The 25,208-nt window shown below is 36.2% G+C and overlaps 2 protein-coding genes across 3 annotated transcripts; one reads left to right on the forward strand and one right to left on the reverse strand.

Annotated features, from left to right (window-relative positions):
- The first annotated feature begins 340 nt into the window (after window positions 1-340).
- LOC121317083 (protein FAM133-like) lies at window positions 341-13,532 on the forward strand. 2 transcript variants are annotated; one of them, XM_041252676.1, is made up of 7 exons: window positions 341-510; window positions 992-1,063; window positions 4,382-4,519; window positions 8,670-8,725; window positions 9,048-9,131; window positions 10,540-10,632; window positions 11,292-13,531. In XM_041252676.1, exons 2-7 carry the CDS (start codon window positions 994-996, stop codon window positions 11,340-11,342), a joined length of 492 nt encoding a protein of 163 aa, XP_041108610.1. In that variant the 5' UTR covers window positions 341-510; window positions 992-993; the 3' UTR covers window positions 11,343-13,531. The 2 variants fall into 2 exon arrangements, with proteins under 2 accessions (XP_041108610.1, XP_041108609.1); XM_041252675.1 differs by lacking the exon at window positions 341-510 and adding an exon at window positions 536-903 and having other exon boundaries at window positions 11,292-13,532.
- An 888-nt stretch (window positions 13,533-14,420) lies between these two features.
- LOC121317082 (protein RD3-like) lies at window positions 14,421-22,273 on the reverse strand. The gene is made up of 3 exons (XM_041252674.1): window positions 22,090-22,273; window positions 19,236-19,534; window positions 14,421-15,633 (listed from the first exon to the last, which is right to left on the reverse strand). Exons 2-3 carry the CDS (start codon window positions 19,529-19,531, stop codon window positions 15,330-15,332), a joined length of 600 nt encoding a protein of 199 aa, XP_041108608.1. The 5' UTR covers window positions 19,532-19,534; window positions 22,090-22,273; the 3' UTR covers window positions 14,421-15,329.
- Window positions 22,274-25,208: the final 2,935 nt, after the last annotated feature.

Raw genomic sequence — 25,208 nt, forward strand, 5'->3', positions numbered from 1 at the left:
GAACGGTGCCCAGGTTGCTACAATATATTTTAAAAGCAGAGGCCCTCTAATTATTATTATTATTATTATTATTATTATTATATATTATTATTATTATTATTATTATTATTATTATGTAATGTAATCAAACTGAATGCAAACAAGTTGGACTTTATAAAATAGTGTAGCATACGCAGAATACGGAACTATGAATTAATGTAGTAAACAGCCACAGAACAATTGTATTTTATTGTGAAATGTAACATGGTTGCTAGTCACGACACTAGCAAATGTGCGGCTATTCCTCCTTAAATATTCAAATCAAAAAGTCCCCCTTAAGAGAGCAAAGCATTGTGGGATAGAAAAAATGGCAGTGTGTTCGTGTCCAACGGTAGAAGTTATGTGTAGCTACTGTAACAGTTGATCGACTGATTCCTCCTAACACATTGTAATATAAATGTAAATAAAGTTTACATCTGCCGGATTTAGCAGATGTTTAAAACTGAAAGGCTGTCTGTTTATATATTAGAGGTAAGAGCTAAAGCGAATCAGATATACTAGCTCAGTATGTTTGCTGTAAACGCTTTGCGCGAAAATCAAGCGTTTGTTTGTACTGATTAAAATAATAAGGCAGAGGAGTTCATTACAGTGTATGTATTTAACCGGAAGTGTTTTTTCCCCGTCATTATTAGCGGAGAAAGTGCAGTGGAAGCCTTTGTATGTCCAATAAGTATATAGTTTTCTTAGTAATGTCTGCCAATCTATATTATGCCTAGCGTCAAAATGGAACATTTTATAAAACTACACTGACTTTATTTGCTTTAAACTGGAGTATGGTCGTGCTTTTAGACTTAAGGGTGGAAGCAAAAGAATCCCCTGCCATCTGTAATGCACACTTCTCTGTTAAATGGGGTACTGATCATGGTGAGCTTACAACCAATTGGAAATGAAATGTGTTTCCACTCCGTTCCTATTCCAAACTACTGCATTATTGTGCTCTGTTTTCTTTCAGCCATGGATGACTGCCGCAAAGGGAGAAGTCACACTCCAAACGTTGCAGAGGAGAAGACGGTAGGAGGCAGAGGTAAGGATGTGTGCAGTACTAAATCAGAATTTATATATATATATATATAGCTCTGGAAAAAATTAAGAGACCACTGCAAATTTTTCTTAAATCAGCATCTCTACATGTGAGCAGAGTTTATTTTTGTTCAAATATTTGATTTATTTTTGTGTTAAAAATAAAAAGGCGCACCACGCGTCTCTTTCTTTGACCTGCAGTTACCTGGTTTGTTATTCTTCTGGCTTCTGGCCTGACCTCACCTCAGAGCATTTTCCAGTCACACACACATTATATATATATATATATATATACACACACACACACACAGCTCTGGAAAAAATTAAGAGACCACTGCAAATTTGTCTTAAATCAGCATCTCTACATGTATGGCAGCCATTCCATTCCAGTGTCTGTTGAATTCCAACACAGGCAGACCTCATTCTACTGAATGAGGTACTGATTAGGGGATCACCTGAACCAAATCTTATTTAACAAGGAAAAGTATAAAAAACACTCCTGTGGTCATCACTATCATCTTGCAATAGGACCAGCTGGATGGCGAAACAGTGCTAGTAGTACCTCAAAAGTAATTGAAATAAAAAAATAACTACTGACCATGCCCAAAGAGTTGAAAAGGAAAGTTTTGAGTGAGGAAAAGAAGGGTTCAATTCTGGCTTTACTGGCAGAGGGATACAGTGAGCGTCGGGTTGCTTCCATCCTTAAAATTTCAAAGACGGCGGTTCATAAGAACAAGGTCAAGCAGCACACATTGGGATCAACAAACCTACAGACCGGCAGAGGGCGAAAACGACACTCCACTGACCGGAATGACCGCCAACTCATTCGAATGTCACTCAGCAACCGTAGGATGACATCAAGTGCCCTACAAAAAGAATGGCAAACGGCAGCTGGGGTGAAGTGCACGGCGTCGACGGTTCGAAACAGGCTCCTAGGGGCAGGGCTGAAGTCGTGCAAAGCTAGAAAAAAGCCCTTCATCAATGAGAATCAAAGAAGAGCCAGGCTGATTTGCAAAAGACCATAAAGATTGGACCGTAGAGGACTGGAGTAAGGTCATCTTCTCTGATGAGTCCAATTTTCAGCTTTGCCCAACACCTGGTCGTCTAATGGTTAGACGGAGACCTGGAGAGGCCTACAAGCCACAGTGTCTCGCACCCACTGTGAAATGTGGTGGAGGATCGGTGATGATCTGGGGGTGCTTCAGCAAGACTGGAATCGGGCAGATTTGTCTTTGTGAAGGACGCGTGAATCAAGCCAAGTACAAGGTTGTCCTGGAAGAAAACTTGCTTCCTTCTGCTCTGACGATGTTCCCCAACTCTGAGGATTGGTTTTTCCAGCAGGACAATGCTCCATGCCACACAGCCAGGTCAATCAAGGTGTGGATGGAGGACCACCAGATCAAGACCCTGTCATGGCCAGCCCAATCTCCAGACCTGAACCCCATTGAAAACCTCTGGAATGTGATCAAGAGGAAGATGGATGGTCACAAGCCATCAAACAAAGCCAAGTTGTTTGAATTTTTGCACCAGGAGTGGCATAAAGTCACCCAACATCAATGTGAAAAACTGGTGGAGAGCATGCCAAGACGCATGAAAGCTGTGATTGAAAATCAGGGTTATTCCACCAAATATTGATTTCTGAACTCTTCCTAAGTTAAAACATTAGTATTGTGTTGTTTAAAAATGAATCTGAACTTATTTTCTTTGCATTATTCGAGGTCTGACAACACTGCATCTTTTTTGTTATTTTGACCAGTTGTCATTTTCTGCAAATAAATGCTCTAAATGACAATATTTTTATTTGAAATTTGGGAGAAATGTTGTCAGTAGTTTATAGAATAAAACAAAAATGTTCATTTTACCCAATCACATACCTATAAATAGTAAAACCAGAGAAACTGATAATTTTGCAGTGGTCTCAATGTTTTCCAGAGAGATATATATATATATATATATATATATATATATATATATATATATATATATATATATATATACACACACACACACACACACCAAAAAATGATTTACATCCGCACTATGCCTACTTAAGTTAGGACTGTGAAGGTTGAAGTGTACATAATTAAGGTGACCATGTGGCTCTGTGTTCAGCGGGACAGTTCAGACTTTTCAACTCACAACCCATTGCATTCTGGTACGTTTTACCTGCCTCAGGTACCGTTCTTTCCTATAAGAGAAGCAGGACTACGCTTACCACAATGCATTGGGTTGAAAAGCCTAAACTGTCCCACTGAACACAGCCATCTGGTCATGTTATATATAATGTTGCCCAAAGTAATTTGTAATGTATGTTCTAATACTCTTAAATTAATCTGTTCCTATCCAAGAAAAATCGTTTCTTTAGGTGAACTATGCTACACATTTGTGATCCACAGGGTTATTAATGCATGAGCATAAACACACCATGATAAAAGTGATCCATATCCATGTTTGTGTTATGTGAATCAGTCAGAATATTATTATAATATCAGAGTTTGCTACAGCTGCTAAATTTAACCCCAAAGCCACTTATTGCTAGGGGTGTCAAGTATTACATGTTTACTAGTTTTTATTTTTATTGAACTTTTAAAACTAATTGATTATGGTAGGCATTTTTCTAGGACCATAAAGAAAATGTAAGCTATTATTACTGTAAACGGTTACAGAGATAACATATTATGTGTTTCACCAGTAATTAAGTTTTTCTTATTTCTATGATCTTAATTATTTTTTTCCAAAAAGATTAAACCTTAGCACAGTAAGTGACAAACATGTATGTAAGGGTTAGCTTCTGGTCCATTACATCTCCAGCAATTGATTAGTGCAGTTTTGCATTTGGTGAACTCTTCCTAAAATCCTTGCAGATGTGAGTCTAAACTTCATTATAATATATGTAAGGACAAACTAGCTGTGACATCTGTAACTCCCCATTGATTGCTAAGGTTGATTTGGCTAATCTGGTTAGGCGAGTGTCCCCTTCCTCCCTCATCACTCTGTGTGCGCCCCTCCCAAAGCTCTGCGCTCCGTAGAAGAGGACCCCTCCATGGGTATACAAGTAGCTGCTCCTCTGCTGGAACCGCCAAACAAAATGTAACGTTTGTTACGTTGGATTTGTCGGGAAGTCTAAACTACTGGCCAGCCTAATACTTTTTGATGATCAAGCGTCTGGATGTTAGGATAGATCCATTAGCACAATAATCTTGGAACTGCCTTTTGTCTTTAGTCTGACATCTGCAACTTTTGGTGCCCATATTATGACACAACGTAAGCTTGCGAAAAAGAATAACATTTGCTGCTATTGATTCTTACTTTCACTTTAAAGGCAAAGAGAAAAGGAAGAGAAGACGTAGTAGAAGCAGATCTTCTTCCACATCGTCTCCCTCATCTTCCAGGTCTTCTAGTTCCTCGTCTTCATCAAGATCTTCATCCTCAAGCAATACAAGCAGATCAAGCAGCAGTGGTGAGTGCCAGTACTTTAAGCAAGACTTTTTACAATGACATAAAGCCAAGTTAGATACTTCTGAGAACTGATGAATTGATGTGTATACTTGAGGCTACACATAGAGAATAGGTGAAGGAGTCTGAAGGTATGCATTGCAGAAGTAGTAGCCAAAATATATCAATTCATTCTTTAAATCTCACTTGGATTTTTTGTTTTTGTTTACTTTAATGTGGATATTTGGCCATTGGGATATTTCCATATGTCTTTGCAATCCAGCTCACCTGGCAACTTACAAACTCACAAAAAAGAATCAGCTATTGTCTACTGCCTCACCTAATATAGCATCAGGTTGGGCAAGATCAATAATTCGGTAATCAGTTTTAAGGCACAGTGAACAATTTAGGTAAATACACAATGGCAGGGTTGCAAAGGAAAACATTTTTTAATTTTTTTTTAAAGAAAAAACATACAGTTAGAAATGGCTTGTCAAAACAGATTTGTTTTATTCAGCAAGTTTTCTGGAACTTTAAATTACAAAGAAAAAAGTTGCTGATGATTTTCATTAAAAGAAGAGTGCTGAAAAAGCTTTAAATTTGATTGAGGAAAACCAAAATATCTCACCGTCAACGGAGATTTGGAGCTGTGTAGAAACAGAGGCTGTACTTTTCTATACATACATACAATACTGTGCAAAAGTTTTAGGCAGGTGTGAAGAAATGCTGTAAAGTAAGAATGCTTTAAAAAATAGACATGTTAATAGTTTATGTTTATCAATTAACAAAATGCAAAGTGAGTGAACAGAAGAAAAATCTACATCAAATCCATATTTGGTGTCCACCCTTTGCCTTCAAAACAGCATCAGTTCTTCTAGGTACACTTGTACAAAATCAGGGATTTTGTAGGCTTATAGTCAGGTGTATGATTAAACAATTATACCAAACAGGTGCTAATGATCATCAATTCAGTATGTAGGTTGAAACACAATCATTAACTGAAACAGAAACAGCTGTGTAGGAGGAATAAAACTGGGTGAGGAACAGCCAAACTCAGCTAACTAGGTGAGGTTGCTGAAGACAGTTTACTGTCAAAAGTCATACACCATGGCAAGACTGAGCACAGCAACAAGACACAAGGTAGTTATACTACATCAGCAAGGTCTCTCCCAGGCAGAAATTTCAAGGCAGACAGGGGTTTCCAGATGTGCTGTCCAAGCTCTTTTGAAGAAGCACAAAGAAACGGGCAACGTTGAGGACCGTAGACGCAGTGGTCGGCCAAGGAAACTTACTGCAGCAGATGAAAAACACATCATGCTTACTTCCCTTCGCAATCGGAAGATGTCCAGCAATGCCATCAGCTCAGAATTGGCAGAAAACAGTGGGACCCTGGTACACCCATCTACCGTCCAGAGAAGTCTGGTCAGAAGTGGCCTTCATGGAAGACTTGCGACCAAAAAGCCATACCTCAGACATGGAAACAAGGCCAAGCGACTCAACTATGCATGAAAACACAGGAACTGGGGTGCAGAAAAATGCCAGCAGGTGCTCTGGACAGATGAGTCAAAATTTGAAATATTTGGCTGTAACAGAAGGCAGTTTGTTCGCCGAAGGGCTGGAGAGCAGTACATGAATGAGTGTCTGCAGGCAACAGTGAAGCATGGTGGAGGTTCCTTGCAAGTTTGGGGCTGCATTTCTGCAAATGGAGTTGGGGATTTGGTCAGAATTAATGGTCTCCTCAATGCTGAGAAGTACAGGCAGATACCTGTCCATCATGCAGTACCATCAGGGAGGCATCTGATTGGCCCCAAATTTATTCTGCAGCATGACAACGACCCCAAACATACAGCAAAATCATTAAGAACTATCTTCAGCGTAAAGAAGAACAAGGAGTCCTGGAAGTGATGGTATGGCCCACACAGAGCCCTGATCTCAACATCATTGAGTCTGTCTGGGATTACATGAAGAGAGAGAAGCAACTGAGGCCTACTAAATCCACAGAAGAACTGTGGTTAGTTCTCCAAGATGTTTGGGCCAACCTACCTGCCAAGTTCCTTCAAAAACTGTGTGCAAGTGTACCTAGAAGAATTGATGCTGTTTTGAAAGCAAAGGGTGGTCACACCAAATATTGATTTTTCTTCTGTTCACTCACTTTGCATTTTGTTAATTGATAAATATAAACTATTAACATGTCTATTTTTGAAAGCATTCTTACTTTACAGCATTTTTTCACACCTGCCAAAAAGTTTGCATAGTACTGTACATACATACATACGTACATTAGGAAGCCCTTCGCTGTTTAAAAAAAAAAAGTAAACACTATGCAGTAAATATATATATATATATATATATATATATATATATATATATATATATATATATATATATATATATATATATATATATAGTGAGAAGGAGGCGATTGTTACTGTTTTTGTCACTTGAGTTTGGTGTATTTTATATGTTTGTAATTTATTTGTGTATTATTTAACATACTGTATTACTTCAATTTGGCGCAGCCTTCGAATTAAAGACGCCCTCGTATTGACGCCGCAGTCAGAGATCAGCTTTATAATAGAGGCCGCCCTCGAATAAACGCTGCTATCAGTAAACAAACATTAAGGTATTTTTTTCTCCCCCTACTAAAAAAACACACACACACAGTAAACAAATAAATGCGCAACTGACTATGTACAGAGACGGGAGCCTCAATCTAGCACTTAAATTACAAACTAATGTATACACACACACACATAGTAAGCACATTTTATTTTATAGTAGTACAGTTCTGAAAGAAAATCCAAGATAAACTACAAACAGAACAGCAGACCTTCTGATATTCTTATAGGTGGTTTTGGTGTTACAAACAAGCAAGTTACAGTGAGAAAAAAATAATATAGATTAGATATATTGTATTATGTATTTTAGGTAATTTTTGGTGCAGAAAAATGTGTGTCACACTCTTGGACTTAACTGCCACACCAGCATTGCCACGCTCCTTAACAACCAATACACACTCCTGATTCGCTGGTACAGTACTCCCTTGACCTTCCAACTCCCACCTCCCACTCCCAACTGTCACTGATAAATGTACTGTAGTCACTGTAGGTTAGCCACACACGCAGTTACATATAAGTAGGCTACCATATTACTGAAAATAAGCAACCGTGATACTTCTAAAATGTCATAAATCATGTAATAAAATATTGCAGCGTTTGAAAATCGTAGTATTATCAATAAAGTTCTCCCTCGTATAACTGCCGCCCTTGTTCAAGCATCATAGTCATTTTGATAAATTTAAAATAAATGCTGCGGCACCAAATTGAAGTAATACGGTATTTATTGTATACATTTAATTGTGTTTGTATTTTTTATTATTATTTATTATTATTATTATTATTATTATTATTATTATTATGCATGTAATCATTGCTGCACGGCATTGTCACCAGTTTAAAGCAAGGTAATCTGCCCAATAGTGCTATTATCTTACTGAATAAATCGGTACTTTTGATATATGATATATATATAGTTTAATAAATAAACTGTGTTTGTTTTTACAACTTGACCTTGCATCTGTTACTGTTATTTTTCAACCACTTAACTTTGGGTTACACATCATTAAATAATGTGTATGTTGTCCTGTCCACTTTCTAAAAGATGCTCTTCGTTGACTGTATTGGGTTGCTCTTTTTCATTTTATACATTTCTTTTTCATCATCCTTTTCTGTTTGGTAATTTTCACATTCCTTGTCACTATTTTTGCTTCGAAAATAATCAATATTTTTTTTAGCAGTCATTTTAATGTTTCAGCTTCTCCAAGTGCTTAAAATGGAAAACCCAAACCAACTCTCTGATTGGTTAAATGTGGCATCAAGACGTAACACAGGAATACAGCTGTCATATGGTTCGAAGATTTATTTTTTCTCCCAGCACATACAAGAGGTCTAGTCTGCTAGTAGCACAATTAATCCTTATCGTTAAAGGCACAGTAGCATCTGCAAGACGGGCAGCTCAGGGGTGGAGGGGGGGGGGTTTAGCTGGGCAGCGACAGCCACTGAGCCATGCTTGCCCGTCCGGCTGAAAAGGCCTGGGGAGAACTCTGAAAAATCAAGGAAGGAATCTTGGGAATGTGTTCTTCCTTTGTTTTTAATGTTGAGTTTGTTTTTATTCAGACTCACATAGCAAGTCTAAAACAAAGAAAAGAAAGAAGGAAAAGCATCACAAAAAGGTAAGCTTTTGTTCCTTTTCTTTTTTAGTAATTCTGTTTCCAAGTTCTCGTAGAACTTTAATTGTAATCTGTAGTGCAGCGATATTCACGATTCTTGATTATGAAACAAACACACTATGAAATAGCTTTTTGCTAGCAAAGCTGGGCTACAGTTGCCAAGAAACAGTTCCTCTAATAATAACAATAATGTACTACAAGTGTGATTAATGCACTGCATTCAGATTCTTAAATTCATGCAGGTTGGTGCCTATAGAGTATTGTATTGTTTGTGTGTATGTATTTATGTATTGTCCGTTTTCCACTTACTGTGCTCTGTATTCAGAAAGTAAAAAAAGAGAAGAAACACAAGAAAAAGAAGGAAAGGAAAGTCAAGCGTGACAGTTCGGGGCCTGTTCAGATTTCAAAGGTATTTATAGTCCGCTTCTGTTGACAATAAAGTATGCTGTGACTCCATCTGAAGTACAGTTAAAGTTGCAGTGCTATTTTATATACTGCGGATCAGTTAATTTACATAAACAACGCTGTAAGGTGCGTTGTGGTATTTTGAACGTAACCATGACATCAGTTCATGCCTGTGCTAACAGAATACGGTTATACGGTAAAACGAAGAGGGTGATTATTAGAGGACAACTATATATTCCCCTCCGTCAGTGGGAATAACTGAGCTCACATGGAAGGTGCAAATGTACTCCACATACATAAACATGATTAACTTATAAGTTAAAGCAAAAAATAAAAACCCACAAAACTGATTTGTATTATTAAAAAAAAAAAAAAAAAACAAAAAAAAACAAAAAAAAAAAAAAAAAAAGAAAAAAAAAAAAAAAAAAAAAAAAAAAAAAAAAAAAAAAAACAAAAAAAAAAAAAATTTAACAGTTCTGTGTTTAATAAATGTTGTTTTGAAGTGTTACGTATTTATTTAAAAAAATAATTATATGGTTTTAAAGGCTTTCAGTCCATAACAATGTGTATTGCATTACTGTGCATCCTTGTATTATTAACCAGGTTCAGGCTATAGACAGCAGGTGTAAACAATTATTAAAACCATTGAAACCTCATTTTTCAGAGTTATTGACATTTGAGACTTCTGAACAACCGCCATTCCCAAGCTGTTTCGTAACTCTGAAGTTCTACATAGCGTCATTATCAACGTTTCAAAGTCCTGTGAGAGTTAATGAACAGGGCAGTGCAAATAATGCACTTCATAATTATAACATGTCTTTCTTAATAATAAAAAAAAATAAATAATGCAGGATTTCTGAAAATTTCTATTTTTCTGTAGTTCTTGATATGTTTTCGTCCCCCTACATAAATAAAATAAACCATACCACTCCCGATTAGCTTTCCAGACATGTTTATGGTCAATGTGCAGTCATTCAGTGTACCACTGAGCACAGTAATTGTGGAGCGGTTTCTCAAACGTCCGAGAATTGACACTGAACATAGCTAAAGCAGTTGTACGTACAAACAAACAACTTCTCTCACTAAAGGCATCAAAATCACAGTTTCCAAAATATTACACCGAGTATTACTCTATTAATTTTCTTTCATACTTTCTACTGTTGTTTGCAGTGAAAATAAGGTACCCTGTTTCTGTGGATTCGTTGGGCGTGGGTCCAAAGCCTGATATTATGGGGGGGGGGGCTTGAGCCAAGAAAGTTGGGGAACCCCTGATCTAGGCAACAGAAATACATACATATGTGTTTCTTAAACATATATAATTTCATTTAAAGTGGACATGCAACCAAAGTAGTAAACTTGCCTAGATTTTAAACATAGCAGTCATTGTGGCTGTGATCTGTTCTAATTTTCAGTTTTTGAACGAGAAGAAGAAGGGTGACAAGTACAGCATGATCACTGGAAAGAAGATTAAAATGAAGGTTAAGAAATCAAAAAAGGACAAGCAGGTGAATGTGAAATAGAAATACAAAACACACGTTTTGTGTAGTATGTGTTATTGTACAGTTAAACATCTTGGAAACTATGAAGGGGTTACAACAAAAGTTCTGTGCCTCATGATAGTTCTTCAGATATACCTCCTTAGATTACAGTTGTTCTAAACAAGGTTATGGTTGTCTTGGTTAGAGTGAATACATGTCCACTGTTTTAAATCATTCATCTTTGAAGTTGCTGTCCCTAATTTTACACATTTACCTTGTGTTTACTCTATTGATTACTGAGCTTTAACAGAGCTTCAAGTTATTTTTATTCATAAAATAAAATCAGTAGTAGCAGAGGTCTGTATTTGTCTTAAAGTGGCAGGTAGGTTTCTAGGGTGAGTGGGCATACAACTAAAACTACTTTGGAGAACAAATAAGTGGGATTATCAACAAGGTTCGAGTGAGAAAGTACCAAATACATTTTGTTTAAAATGTGCATATTTTCAAAGACTGTCTTTCTGAAAATGCTGATCATGTCTGGACGTTGAATGTTTAAGAGACCACAGCCCTGTTCTCGATTGATAAACTGGCACAGTTTTGAATCCCTGATAACGATTGCATTAACATTGATTTCCTCTGTAGATTGTAAAGGTTGTCTAAAATGTACTATTTCTCTGTCCTTTTAGAGGGATAAAAACCGTGCTGAGCTGTTGGATTTCCTGAACTCTACCTTGTGAAAAATTGAACTATGTTAATGTTTTGCTGAAGTTTTTATATTTCCTTTTTTTTCTTCCCCTCTGACATTTGAAGAGTGTTGATGTGACAGTAGAACTACTCAGGGAACATAATAGTCTACCCTTCTGAACAATAGAAACAGTAATGTATTTTCAGGCATTGCATATACATGTAAAAATGTAAGCTGCAATTTGCTTGTCAGTCATTTTTTGTGTGTTATATGGATGGAAATTCATTCTTCTGGTAATATTTCAAAAGCAATTGGATTCGTTGAAGACAGGGTTTATTGCGTTGGTATACAGTAATAGAAAAAAAAGAAGAAAAAAACGTTAATATGTTTCGTAAGGTGTGATGTACAAACTGTAGTTTCTGATCAGTAAGAGTTAGTTACTTGGTAAAAGGGGATTTGTCAGGAGGAAGCCCAGCTGACTCATTGTTGCCATGATAACCCATTTGACTTCTTCCAAGCTTTAATTTTGGAAATTGGTACATTCTATGTATTTTCACTTGTTACTATAACATGCACTGTAAATATTATGAATTCTTAATTTTTCAAAGAACATGTGAACATCATATTGTGATTTTACTTTGTCTGAATTCATAACAAGGAAAATAAAAGCTAAAGGAAGCCCAGTGCACTTTGTTCACTGAATTACCTGTGTTGGTACCTGACATCTCCTAGATCTGCCATAGGCAATTTATTGATTAGAGTGCTCAACAGCTAGGAGGTGCTGTCTATGTCAAGTATAAGGACTATCATATTGCATACCGCCCTGGTATTATGTATTAGTGCACATCAAAGCCACGGACCTCCATGTGTTAAGTCTTTTTATAACGATACAATCCATCAATAAATGTGCACTAAGCTAGTTGCCTAGTATGCTAGTGACTATACTACTGCAGAGAATCATAAATAAACTGTCGACCAAGGATATAAAAAGTCCATGTTCCATGCAGTAAAACTCTGACCTTTGTTGGTTTTCCTTATCCGCTTTGCTTCATCCAGGATGGTTTAAGATTTAAATCCATTGCACACTAAGTGATGTATTGAGATAGTTTAAAACAGTGGTCTTTGTACTGATTGTACAAATACGTTTGTGTTCAATAGTTAACTTTTTTTACGTACAGTATTTACGTATGGTGGATTGTTAATGACAGACAGATCTGATGTGCTGTTAGCTTAAAATGTGATTTTTGTCTTTTTATCCATAAATTCTGAGGATAAAAACGGAAGTACAGTAACATTAGGGCTAATGCAGTTTTATCCAGCCTGTTAAAGACCTTTTTTTGTAATTCCAAAAGACAATGTCATCACACACCCAATCTGGGAACAGAAGCATCCACACCTGGACAATTCTATAATGACTATATACTATACAAAAATACATATATTTAGATAAAATTAAATCACTCTTATCCCAATTGTATACTTTTATTTATTTTTATTTTTTTCAATATCATTAAATAAAACTAACATTCACATACACACGTTGCTACAGCGACGGCCATCTTGATAGTATAAGAAGGAAAAAGAAAAATAAGGACATGGAGACACAGCAGACATATAAAAGCAAATAAAGAATTATAAACATTTAAAATAGACAACTAACAAAATAACATAACACAGAAGCTCCCCAGAACAATTAGTGTCCTTTCCCAATGTTCTTACACTATTGGCGCACACGCTGCCGCTCACACCTGCAGGGAAGATGAATCCGTAGTAATCCTCAATCAGAGGCAGCAGAAACAGGTGTGTGGTGGATACGGGTGAAAACAAGAGAGTCCAGTGATGCGCTATGATACACAGAGAACACTTGCAAAGATGTTATTATTGTATTACCCATCTTAACCTTAAACAGATCATTAGTGTATTCCTGTTAATTATCACCCAGTTAATAGAAAGTATTTTGATATTAATTACCTTTGTTGTAAAAGTGGATGTAAGTTTTATATTAAAATAAATGGAAACTGTTAAAATGACTGAATCAAGAGTTGTCTTTATATGGTTAACATTCTGTGATGTATAGCTAGCTACAAAGCCTTTTGCAATATGGTTGGGTCGGGTGTTTGTTCTTTATAGTTTTTACTGTAGTCTTGCTAACCTTATTACTTAAAGAGCACATAATGACCTTTATTTTATTGTGTTACATATTCCCATATGTTGCTACAACTGTTTATGTAAGGTGTGTATTTATTTTTTTTTTTACATTTTGACCACTTTTTTAAACTTTTAAATTGCATTCCCTGCCTCAAGATAGTGTCCCAGGCACCAGAATGGGCCTCTCAAAACTACATTTCCCATCATCCTCTTGCTCATATATGTAACATGGATTTACCAGTGAGCAGGAGGATGATGGGAAATGTAGCTCTGAGAGGCCCATTCTGGTACCTGGGACGCCATCTTGAGGCAGGGAATGTTTATCAAAAAAGGGCAATAATTTGTTAGGTCTACATCTAGAAGTACATACATTTAGCAATGTTTAAATTTAATGTTTTCAATAACCCCCACTTTTCCAAAGACTCTAATTTTTATCTTAAATCTTGTGGTTATTTTTAATCACATATTTATATTATCACACACTTAAGTCTGTTGTGCATTTTAGATGCAGCTAACCAAAATGCAATGGAATTTTAGGTCTTGTCTTCAGCTCTTTAAGTCACATCTATACAGAGCTAAAACAGTCAGTCATATGTTTTTTATTACCAATTTAAATAATCACGTCTAGTGTACTATGAATTGTTTTTTAGTGTTTTTTTTTTTTTTTTTTTGACAGTTTAATAGTATATTACATCATTGTACTTGATAACCATTCTTTACATTATCTTGCGTATTACCTGCTACAGTACAGTATTAAAAATATTATCTTTAATGGAAATGTAGAATTTGCTTGCATTGTGCAACAATTTACACCATTGGCTAATCCACCAGTGTGTAGTGATTAATTACACTTGACTGCAAGCCTAGCCACTTGTATTTGCAAAAACGTAGCTAAACAATTCTTAATTTACATTTACGCATTCAGCTAAAAGGATGTTTAAATCTTTTTTTTTTTTTTTTTTTTTTTTTTTTTATGCTGGTTAAAGTTTCGTTAAAAGCCCTTTTAGCCAGACGCGTTTAAGTCCAATTTGCACGCATGTTTACTCGTAGCCATGTATAAAGTCAGCTGGTAAACACCTTTTATGAATACAGCTCTCATTTAACCATAAGCATCTTTAACCAAGCCAAATAACAAGTGTGCTTTATGTTTAAATACAAAATTGTAAAATGTCTGACACTGAGATTGTAAGGACTTACTGTAGAAATGTAGGATCTTTGTTGTATTTACATACATAAATTGATCATATTGAAAGCCTTACTTTCTGTCTTCTCTATAAAGCAAGGTATTGTTATCCACTTGTCACTAATGTGCACCTGATTCACAAACCAATATCTATTCACTCCATTCCTTTCCTATCAGATTACAAATAAATAAATATATAACACATTATTAAATAGGTTTACAAAGCCCTATTATCTTTGGATAAGTAGGTTTTACCTGATTTAGTTCTTAGCTCTGTTCACTCCAAGGTTGAATTATACAGCAAAAAAAAAAAAAAAAGACCACTTCTTAAAATCAGACTTTCTAGCCCTTTTAAAATGTTTTAAAAAACCTCATTAGTTTTTGTAACATTTTCACACATCATAGTTCACGGCAGTATTACATGACAAAACATAGCATAGTGAAATGTAAAGACAAGCAAGGTAAATTACAAATAACTAGGATTAAACATTTAAAGACCATTGTAAATCACTATCAATAAACAGCAAAAGCATAGATCAAAACAATCAATGCTTTTACTAATTTCCTGGTCTACCACTATGCATTCAGTCACCATTTAACACTGTGGTTCTTAAGAAGTTGATCATATAGACAAAACATATCAAATATAATTTAAGGTACTGAACAAAGTACTAAAGCTACAGAGAGGTTGGTGAAGGGCTATGCCCATCACGACCCCTTTGAATGCCTAAACTCCGGCATGCTCCACACTCTTTTGTTCGGCTCACTTGTGCCCCTCTCCACATCCTCAGAAACTGTCTTGATTATGTCACTGCTGAAAGGGTATATCCTCACTCTGGGTTTGACGGTCATTAAGGACAGGCTTATTGACCGCTTACTGTTCCACTGCCTGGCCAGCCTCTTGGCCTCTTCCTCTTCCTTCAACTTTTCCATATAATCCTGAAGAACGGTGCGAAAGAGCTGTGACACCTCCTGGACTTCAGGCTCATACTCTGTCACAAGCTGCCGGAACCTGAGATAAAATAAAACACAATATTCAGCTTGTAAACCTACTCAAGGTGCTGCCTTGACAAACTGTTCCTCTCAACCATGTCAACAATAAGGCTGGTCGATGCCCCCGAAATATCGATGAAAGTCTGAATGTTCCACTGCATGATCTGTAGAATTGGTATAAAAAGTGTATATTTTCTAACCGACAATCAAACTTTGGCATGTGAGAATAATGTAATTCTGCACCCCCTTTGATTTTTTTTCTGTTTTCAAAACTACTAAACCTATCAATGTGACAAATTCACTTTTGTTTCCGTAGATAATAGAAAGATAGTACAGTAAATAAACAAAGGGTATACATGGGACGATATGCTGATTCTTCAGGGACTTTTGTTATAATTAATATTAGATGTCTAAATACAAATGTACCTTTTATGTTAAGTATAACAGCCCACTATAAAATTAGGAATGCCTGCCACCCTGAAAAGACCCAACACTGATTCCATTTTCCTGACAACAGGGAGAAGTAGCTTTTTGATGGAATATATCACTTCAATTACAAATTAACCAAATGTGTACTTCATATCACAGGTTACAATCTCCTTGCCCAACCCATGCAAATAATCCTTCTGTTAGATGTTTTTTAAATATTACCCTTAAATTGGACTGAGGTTATTCATCATTAACAATCAGCCAAAACTTGAAAACCAGACTCCTAGGCAATCACATCTCACAAATCCTATCTGAATAAACCAGCCACTAACTTGTTTACAGGTTCACTTCTGCTCAACATAGGCAGCCAAGTTGTTAAGCCTACTTTAGTAGCATTGATTACAATAAATTTGAGGACAGACTGTGCCACTCTGCTAAAGAGAATCTCACAAGTGTTCTGTAAATAGTATCACTAATCTAGCTACTGCAGAACCATCTGTCTTAAAGCCTTATCCTTTTATGAAACTGGCCAGCATTTTTATAACTCCTAGACTGGTTGGTGATTTAATAATTATGCTATTTATACAGGTAGTATATGTCATCAATGACTCATCATATAAATATAAAATATATCAGTATGAACATTATCATTATTATTAGTATTGAAAATGTAATTTTTATTGACTTATTTTAGCCTGTTGTATTAAATGTGCATACATGTTTTCTGTTTCACCTAAAATGCTATACAATAAAAAAATCTATAGTAACAGACCTTAATGCCTTATGGCTGCAAGTAATTGCAGGGACATGCCAATTTACATTGTGAGGGAGTGACAGGAAGTTTTTATGAAGGGAGGGTACAGCCAGCACTGGGGTGGAATGCAGCTGTCATTTTGCACCAGCACACCACAAAACAGTGTTATATGTCTCACAAATGATTGGTATAAGTAATAAAAATAAACAAACTGGTGAGAAAATCTTATCACACAGCAGCATTAATACAATGTTAAGATAGATTTACCTGACCTGCAAAAGCCATTCAAATACTCATGCTTTTTATTATTTTAAAAACAAAACAGAGCTTGCATGAACAAAACAAGTTTTTTTTTTCATAATAAGATGAGGTCATCCATATTCTTCAAAAGCAGCTGCCCATCAGCTTTTCCTGTTACCCAACCCTGCCCAATAAGAGAGCGAAGCCTGCTAGACAATTGATTACAAGAGACAGACCTTTGCCAAATAAAGCCACTTCTATGACAGTTCACTTCAGTCTTTAAATAGACAATCAACTCCTGCTGCTGTTAGTCTTTTATGCAGACTTTGACTTCCAATGTTCTTATACAGGCTGTGGAATACATACTAGAAAATATATTCAATAGAATTAGACACTTTTACCAAAATGACTGCTCATACCACAGTCCCAATGTAAGGGTTCTGTACTAAGGGGTTTTGGCATTGAGAACATTTCAATGGTAACTTTTATAAAACGGCAGTGTGCAAACATATTGTATTCAAAGGGTTAAAATGGCTGCATTTTGTTTGGCTTTACCGTTTCTAATGGTTTTGTATAGTATTGGTATTTTGTGCATTGTGCTTTAGTAAACCAAGGTGCACGCTCAATTAAACCATCACAGTGATAACACAGCCAGCAGCTGGGTTTGGTTAAGTGCTGCAGCACGATAGCAATTTAATTTAAGTGCATTCACATTCCCGATTTTGATGCCCTAGTATTTTCTAGTGAGTGAAATGTAAAATGAGCAAAGGCTTTCTCTGAAAAACACATTTTTATAGTATTGTGTGTTCCTTTTTTAATCAATAAATTATTAAGACACACACTGTAATTTAAACCCTTAATTAAAATAAATATCATTGACTACCTAACACACACACACACATATTTATATATATATATATATATATATATATATATATATATATATATATATATATATATATATATATATATATATATATATGTGTGTGTGTGTGTGTGGTCGTGCTACATGAAGTAATTCCAGTTATTTCAAATCTCCAGCAGTACATACTCATATCTATAAATAAATACCAGAAATATTTGTGGATTCATTTTGAGGCAACGCTTATTCTTAATTGTACTTGATTTTTGAAAATTCAGTTCATTGATAAATTGTTTTATTGAGGACCAAAGGTAAACATTGTATCTGTGACCCCATGACAACCACAAACTCACAGTACTGTTGTGTTCCAGGAAGCACATCATTCTTTAATGGAAAACAATGAAAATTGAGCCCTGGCTATGTTATTACAATATTTTTGTAATTATTATTTTTTAAAACCTACACATCTCTGTAAGCAGTGGATTGTTTTTAAATGCCATATATTAATAATACAATATAAATAACTCATAATATACACAACTGTTCAAATAAACAATATGAAATGACAATGGTAGAGTTTCCATGCATGTTTGTTTAGCTCAAGACATTTGTAAAATGCTTTTTTGGGTTTCCATTCGCTCAGTTTATTTTACTCGAGTAAACTAGGCTTTTCACCCGACGTCATGCAAATGAAGGGTGAAGGTGGGGGGTGATATGTGAATTATCTATGAGTAAAGTACTTGTGCTGTTTTTGAAGATTACTAGTGAAATTTTGTGAAAATGTGGTTTCCATGTGCAGAGAACTGGTACACGAGTGAATCTAAGCTGCTGTAATAAAGCAAAATAAAGCAAAAGCCTGTTTGGTTAATAATGTGTTTTACTGCTCTTCCCCAAATAGTTTTCTCAGTGTCATTGGCAGGGTGGCATGTCATTAGTATTGAATCCGTTTTCAACTAGATAGATAGAAGATAGATTTAACTCAAGCATTGACTTTTTGATGGTAACGTCAGACAGAAGCTTTGAGTTTGTTAGAATTTGTGAACAGCCACTGAGGTTTGCTGAACCAGGATCAAGAAAACAGTTAAGCCCAAATCCTGTTTTATAAACAATTCTTAAGTCTACTCCATTAATTGACCCCCTCCTCTACTACAAGCAGGCTTTATGCAGGCTTCAGCAAAAAGGCACATATTAATGGTAACTGTGTGATGAGCTCAGTACTCAACAACAAGTCAGACGCACTGGGCAGCTGAAATTAAGTTGTGCCCAAAGTCCAAAATTGTTTTCAGGGGACCCTATTTTGAATTAAGTACAAAAGGCAAAAGCAAATTTGAATTACCTGAGTATCATTGGGCCACAGTAAGAGGGGTGTATTTTGGCACAGGCATTCTCCAGCTCCAGTCTCTCCCCTGGTGGGATGTCATAACTGTTCTTGGGATAGCTGACCAGCCAGCTGTAATCGACTCCGGTTTTGATCCTGCGGTACTCGTTGTCTCGCTCCCGCTGCAGCTTCTCAGCCTGTTTGATTTGCCAGCTGAGCTCCAGCATCAGCATCTCGGTCACCGTATCCGCAGGGCTCCTCTGAGTGTGCCTGTAGTAGGGCTCGTTCCACCTGAACAATGATGCCAGAGCCATGGTCTACAAGAAGTTAAAGTAAAGTTTCAAAAGGAGGGAACGGAATAGCATCCAAATTGTGTTGGCTGCTGCTCAGAACTAGCTGTTAAACTATATGCCTTCTCTCACCAAAATAATCTTCAATGGCTGTGGCACTACTAAACAGTGGTTGTGTTCTAAGGGGCAATGCTAGGATAAGACCAGATACAATGATATGAGTTATTGGTATTTGTACCACAAAATTTCCATTTTCTTATTTTGACATACTAGTGATATCACAGTGATATGCACCGATAACACTGTGTAACAAATTTATTATTATTTTTTTGTTCCTGGGTAGTAAGTGTTATTTCCTAATTGCTTATGCCTCAAAAGTATAGAAAATGGCTATTATTCCCCACAAACTTTGCTTTTGTGACTTTTCCAATGAGAAAACGGGTGAATTTGTGTCTTTTCGTTCACATAAAATCAGAAAAAAACAACACATGAATCCAAATTAACATGTATTTATACTAAAGTAATACAAAAATGTATAAATTAAAAAAAATATAGACTAAGTATAGTATCTAAGCTGGTATCATTTCCTCTGCCAAGTGTATGTGTCACAGTCAAACTATTCTTTCAAAGAGACAGAGTATAAATTGTGACAATAAGCAGAGATGACATTATCAACCTAACAATCTTGTACATATTAAACACAATTTAAGTTTTCCAAGTCCTCATACTCATGCATTTAGTAGTAGAAGTTAAGTTGTGATAAGCACTTGAAATTGCATTCCTCTTTTTAATAATTATTTTTATATAGCACCTTTCATAGTGGACCACCATCACAAAGTGCTTTACAAGATACGAAACTAGGATATGCAAACTATGCATCAGTTGCAGTCACTTACAGCAACGTCTCACCTGAAAGATGGAGCACAAGGATGTTAAGCAACTTGCCCAGGGTCACATAGTGAGTCAATGGCTGAGCTGGGATTTGAACTGAGTACCTCCTGATTACTAACCTGTTTCTTTAACCACTGGACCACACAGCCTCTTGTTAAGAGTCTTTGAGATGGTTGATGGATGCAAAAAAATAATTGTAAGCAAAATGTTTTTTTTAGAGCAATTATTTCAGCCTTCATGGCTATGTTTAAATATTTGAGTTTGAGACTTTTTCATTTTAATATGCAATGGTCAAGCTGGGTGATGATGTGACCACAAGGCTGTCGAGTACGGTGTAGAAAGAATGAGTCAAAATATAGTACAGTTGATGCAGGTATTTTGAAGTGAAATAGATCACTCTGACCTACATTTGCAGCTTGGAATCATTTCTTTTGTCACATGTTCATGGGTAGATTTGCTAAGAACCACAATCGAGCAGACATGATTTTTCAAGGTTTTTTGCATGTTATATTTACTAATGGGTCTTTGCTCAAGAAATTACCGTACTTGGATGGGGCATGCTCCAGTGCTTTATATTTTAAAAAGCAATCCAAACCTGAAAGCAAAGTTTACTTAAGTGACTGAAACTAGGCTGAAATTGAGTCTACATATTTAATCCAGGAAAATATAATATGCTTCATGTCTTTTATTCGACACTATAAATTATTCTATTCTAACGTTTTGAAATGCATCAACTTGATCTGCCTTGAAAACAATAAATGTATCATTTCCTGAAAATCTTGACAAACAGTTGTCTGATTGAATGTTTTTCAGTGCTTTCTCTCTCAAGCAACACAATCTTATTTGATATTTTTATGCGTTGGCATATGCATGTCATGTCACTTTATTTGATGCAATTACTGCTATTTTCAAAAACAACATTTGTGGTTGGGTATATGAGGTGTGCAGTATGCAGCATTCTATATATTATATAAAGTGTTTTGTAAGACAATATAAAACAGATACGCTACACAAGAGGTGCACATTATACAAGATATGTAACCCAAAACAGCTCAGTTATGGGTGTTAAACAGGGTGGTGCGATTCTTACATAGTGCAGGTTACATTTCCCCAAAAGACCATATTCATATCCAAAATAATTGCAATTAAACTAATGAACAGTCAAAATGTGAAAAGCATGTGATTCATTAATAAAACATGCCATAGCAACTTTAGTTTGGCTACATAAATAATGCATGATGCAGACATCCTTATATTGATTTACAATATAAATCAAGAAGAAAACCATAATCTTAATAAGGGCTTAATAGCGTACCCTCTTACAGTAGTCTTGTTATACTCCTTTGAAGTTTACTATGATGATTGCCTAATGAATACACAGGTGTGATTCTCTAGTGCCAAAATATATTTTTCTGGCTGTTCATCAGATTTCAAACAGCTTCATTTTTTCTTTACTTAGTTTCTTATATGTAAATCCAACAGACAGTGCATTACATGATTCGTGTTCTAATAAAAGTGTTTTATTTATAACGTTGGGGTTTGTTTTCTGTAAGATGTGTAAATACAAAATTACTGCCGCTTGGACGCCAATACTTTTTGTTTTAAAAAGTGCAATTAAACACATGTAATAACACACACAAAGAAATCAATGTTCCATTTCACAATAACAAAAATGAAATTAAAATGTTTACCTGGATTACAGTTTCCTTGTTACAGACCCAATTGTCTTCACACCTGAGAAACAAACATTTAGTCACATGAACTAAAATAAATAAGCCACAGAACTGTAGAACTTGAAATCCAATATGAATGTTCTGCTTATTGAATATTGTCGCTCTGCTCTGTCTGCTCCAACTAGTTTTCAATTTGAGAAACAAGCAGAGGTTCTGCCTGCCTGTCACTTGTTGCTCTGGTTTTGTTGTATTGTCAGGGGAGAAGGCTGAATCACTCACTGATGAAAACCTCACTCCTTGATTATGATTTGTAGTTGCCATAGAGATCGTCCTAAGCCTATTTGGCCACAGTAAGCTCTATCTTTAGAGAGAGAGTGAGTGTGACATTGAGTGTCAGGTGGATCAGGATATCAGGATGTGGCAAGATGGGAAGTGAACAGATGCAACAAACCTCCAGTTCAATTCTATTTTGTATTTCTCTGTCCTGTACAATATTAAAGTAGTGAACACTTGTTGATAAGCAGCTGTTGGCAAAGTCGCTGTTATTTGTTAATAACAGGTTGATGTATTTTACATTGCAAGTAGCACATTAGCACATACAGTAAAATTCAGAACACCTAATTTTCCTGCAGTTTTACAACATAACTAGCCATATTCCGCATTTGAGCTGAATAGGGAATTGTTTTTTTCTTACATATTAAAACACATCCAACTGTTTTGTTGTGAGATGTTACGAAAAAGCTGTTGTGAAGCCGTTTGATCATTTAAATTTGTTTTGTAGTTCAAATTGTATTGTATTGTGTACAAAATGCAGCATAACCTCAGCGTCCTTCTGTGTTCACTAAATATTTACACATCTTTGTTTTTTCTTTGCATTAGTATTACTACAGAATTCACATTTGACATCAAAAATAAATGTAAAGACTAGCACAGCTGTGTATTGGCAAACAAAAGAAAAGAAAAAACACTCCAAAGTGGCAGCAGATCACTTAGGCTGACATTGGTCATGTTTATGGCAGGTAGCAAGAACTAAAGAGCAGTTCCTAAATTCAATCACCTTAACACATGAAAAAAAAAGAAAAAAAAATACATTTATATATATAGTGGACAAAAAAATAGACACACCAATGCAAAGTCACTTAATAGGGCGCTGGGCCACCACGATTTTCAAGGTGATGGAATCTGAAGCATAATCAACAAGTACAGAGAAACATCACCTGTAGTTGACAAACCCAGTACTGGAGACCCAAAATGCTGTCTAACAAGGATGAGCAATACTTGAGAATAATGTACAGCAGAACTGCTAGAAGGCACAGGTGTCGTTGTCCATCAAGTGAACAGTACGAAGGGCATTCTTGAAATCAGGACTTAAAGGATGTGTTGCAGTAAGAATGCCTGGGCTGAGCAAGAAATAAATGCATATTGTTTAGGAGCTGCCCCTCTACAAATATCCATCGAGAAATGTTCAGCCCAATGTGATTTTAACCCCTTAAGTACACTGTTATTTATTCAATTATAATACATTGGCACGTGTGCCATGTGTGTCAGTTGTTTTGACCCTGAAATCAGTGTTGGGCTGAGCAAAAAACAAATTAATATTGTTTAGGAGCTGCCCCTCTATAAATATCCACAGAGAAATTAGCAGCCCCATGTGATTTGACCCCTTACATACAAAGCCAAGCATTCAGTTCGGAGCAGATCAAAGTCTGAATAAGAAACGATGAATAAGAAACAAGCGAATAAGAAACGGGGGAATAAGAAACCAAAGATGTGGCCTAAGATATGGGACATGTGTGATATCCCGACAATGGAACTGAGTTATTGACATTAGTGGCATTAGCAACAGACTTCCTGGTGCTGGCAATTAAAATGGGTAGAAGAGGTTTTTTCCCCTGTATAGACATATTGAATGTGTTGAGATGGCAGTTGATATCAGTGAAAAATCCCAAATCCACCAGCCCCTGATCATCATCAAGTTCAGGCTGTGCATGGGAATACTGAATAAGAAACTGACAGCTAGCTAGGAGCAGCACAATGAAATGTTTCAATTCCTTTCCCCTGCTCACCCAATGAACTTCAGTATGTAACATAAGGTGCTCATATTCAGAAACCATTTGATCAAGGAGCTCTACAAACTGGTGCTGGTGCGGTGGCCGTGCTCATAGAATGTGTTCACAATGTGTATCGCTTTACCCATAACAGCCTACAGCCTATTATCCAGCTTGGTAGAAAGTACCTCATGGTGAATTGTGCAATGCAAGCCAAACAAGTTAGGCACCTCAAACTTCAGCAGAACCCCTGTGTACGCCTACCATAGAAGGTAGGCGTACATAGGTATCTGTAGTGATGAGATGGTTTTCCAAAGTGGCAAGTTGTGTGTTTAAAAAAAAAAGAATGAATGCTTCCATTATGCCAGTTCCTTATGTACGCCCATGTAATCCTATGAGCTCAAGGAATTCCTCTGTTCTATTAAATTCCCTGTCCGAATAATGAATCCAGAGGCAAAGTTGAGATCCCGGTTGTCATTTGGCTCTTCAAGAACAATACTAATTGCCTCACTATCACTGGTGAGGCAAAAAAGCTGACTGGCCATATCCTCTGCAATATCATTGACTCAATGGCAAGCTGTGCATCTGCTGAGCTGCATGCTTCTTACACGTCTCTGAATCTCTGCTCTGTTTTGGAATTCCTCAAATAAAAATAGCCCAAGATTCAATGCAACACTCTTTGATTACCGCTCCATCTGAAAACAGCTTACCATTTTTTGCAAGCAATTAAGCAATGCGATAACTTGCCAAAGTAACCACATCACTTTGTCATAGCTAAGGCCCTGTGTAAATTGCGATTTCACGGACTGCGTGGGAATCGTGAAATTAGCCCATAGCATGATTCTCTCAATATTTTTAAGGAATAATTATTGTTTATAATTATGATTTGTATTTCATACCAAAAAAATCACATTAACTAAACTGTACCGCTCTGCTGTGTGCCTGCATGTACTACTTGCCATGCATATAGTGCTGTGCAGTGATTATGTAATGTAGATGCAAAAAAAAAAAAAAAAAGAGAAAAATCACAGATTTTCACAGGACCTTAACAGCACTTTTAAACACGCACTGCTGTGAAGCTAGGCCACT

The sequence above is a fragment of the Polyodon spathula genome, chromosome 6, assembly GCF_017654505.1.
Source record: "Polyodon spathula isolate WHYD16114869_AA chromosome 6, ASM1765450v1, whole genome shotgun sequence".
Taxonomy (NCBI): Eukaryota; Metazoa; Chordata; class Actinopteri; order Acipenseriformes; family Polyodontidae; genus Polyodon; species Polyodon spathula.

Excerpts from the sequence above, each read along its gene's own strand:
- LOC121317082 (XM_041252674.1), bottom strand. The coding sequence starts at position 19,531 with ATGGCTCTGGCATCATTGTTCAGGTGGAACGAGCCCTACTACAGGCAC. Across the intron at positions 15,634-19,235 it reads TGTGGCCCAATGATACTCAG|GTTCCGGCAGCTTGTGACAG; the intron begins GTAATTCAAATT and ends ATTTTATCTCAG.
- LOC121317083 (XM_041252675.1), top strand. The coding sequence starts at position 813 with ATGGTCGTGCTTTTAGACTTAAGGGTGGAAGCAAAAGAATCCCCTGCC. Across the intron at positions 4,520-8,669 it reads AAGCAGATCAAGCAGCAGTG|ACTCACATAGCAAGTCTAAA; the intron begins GTGAGTGCCAGT and ends GTTTTTATTCAG. Across the intron at positions 9,132-10,539 it reads GGCCTGTTCAGATTTCAAAG|TTTTTGAACGAGAAGAAGAA; the intron begins GTATTTATAGTC and ends TCTAATTTTCAG.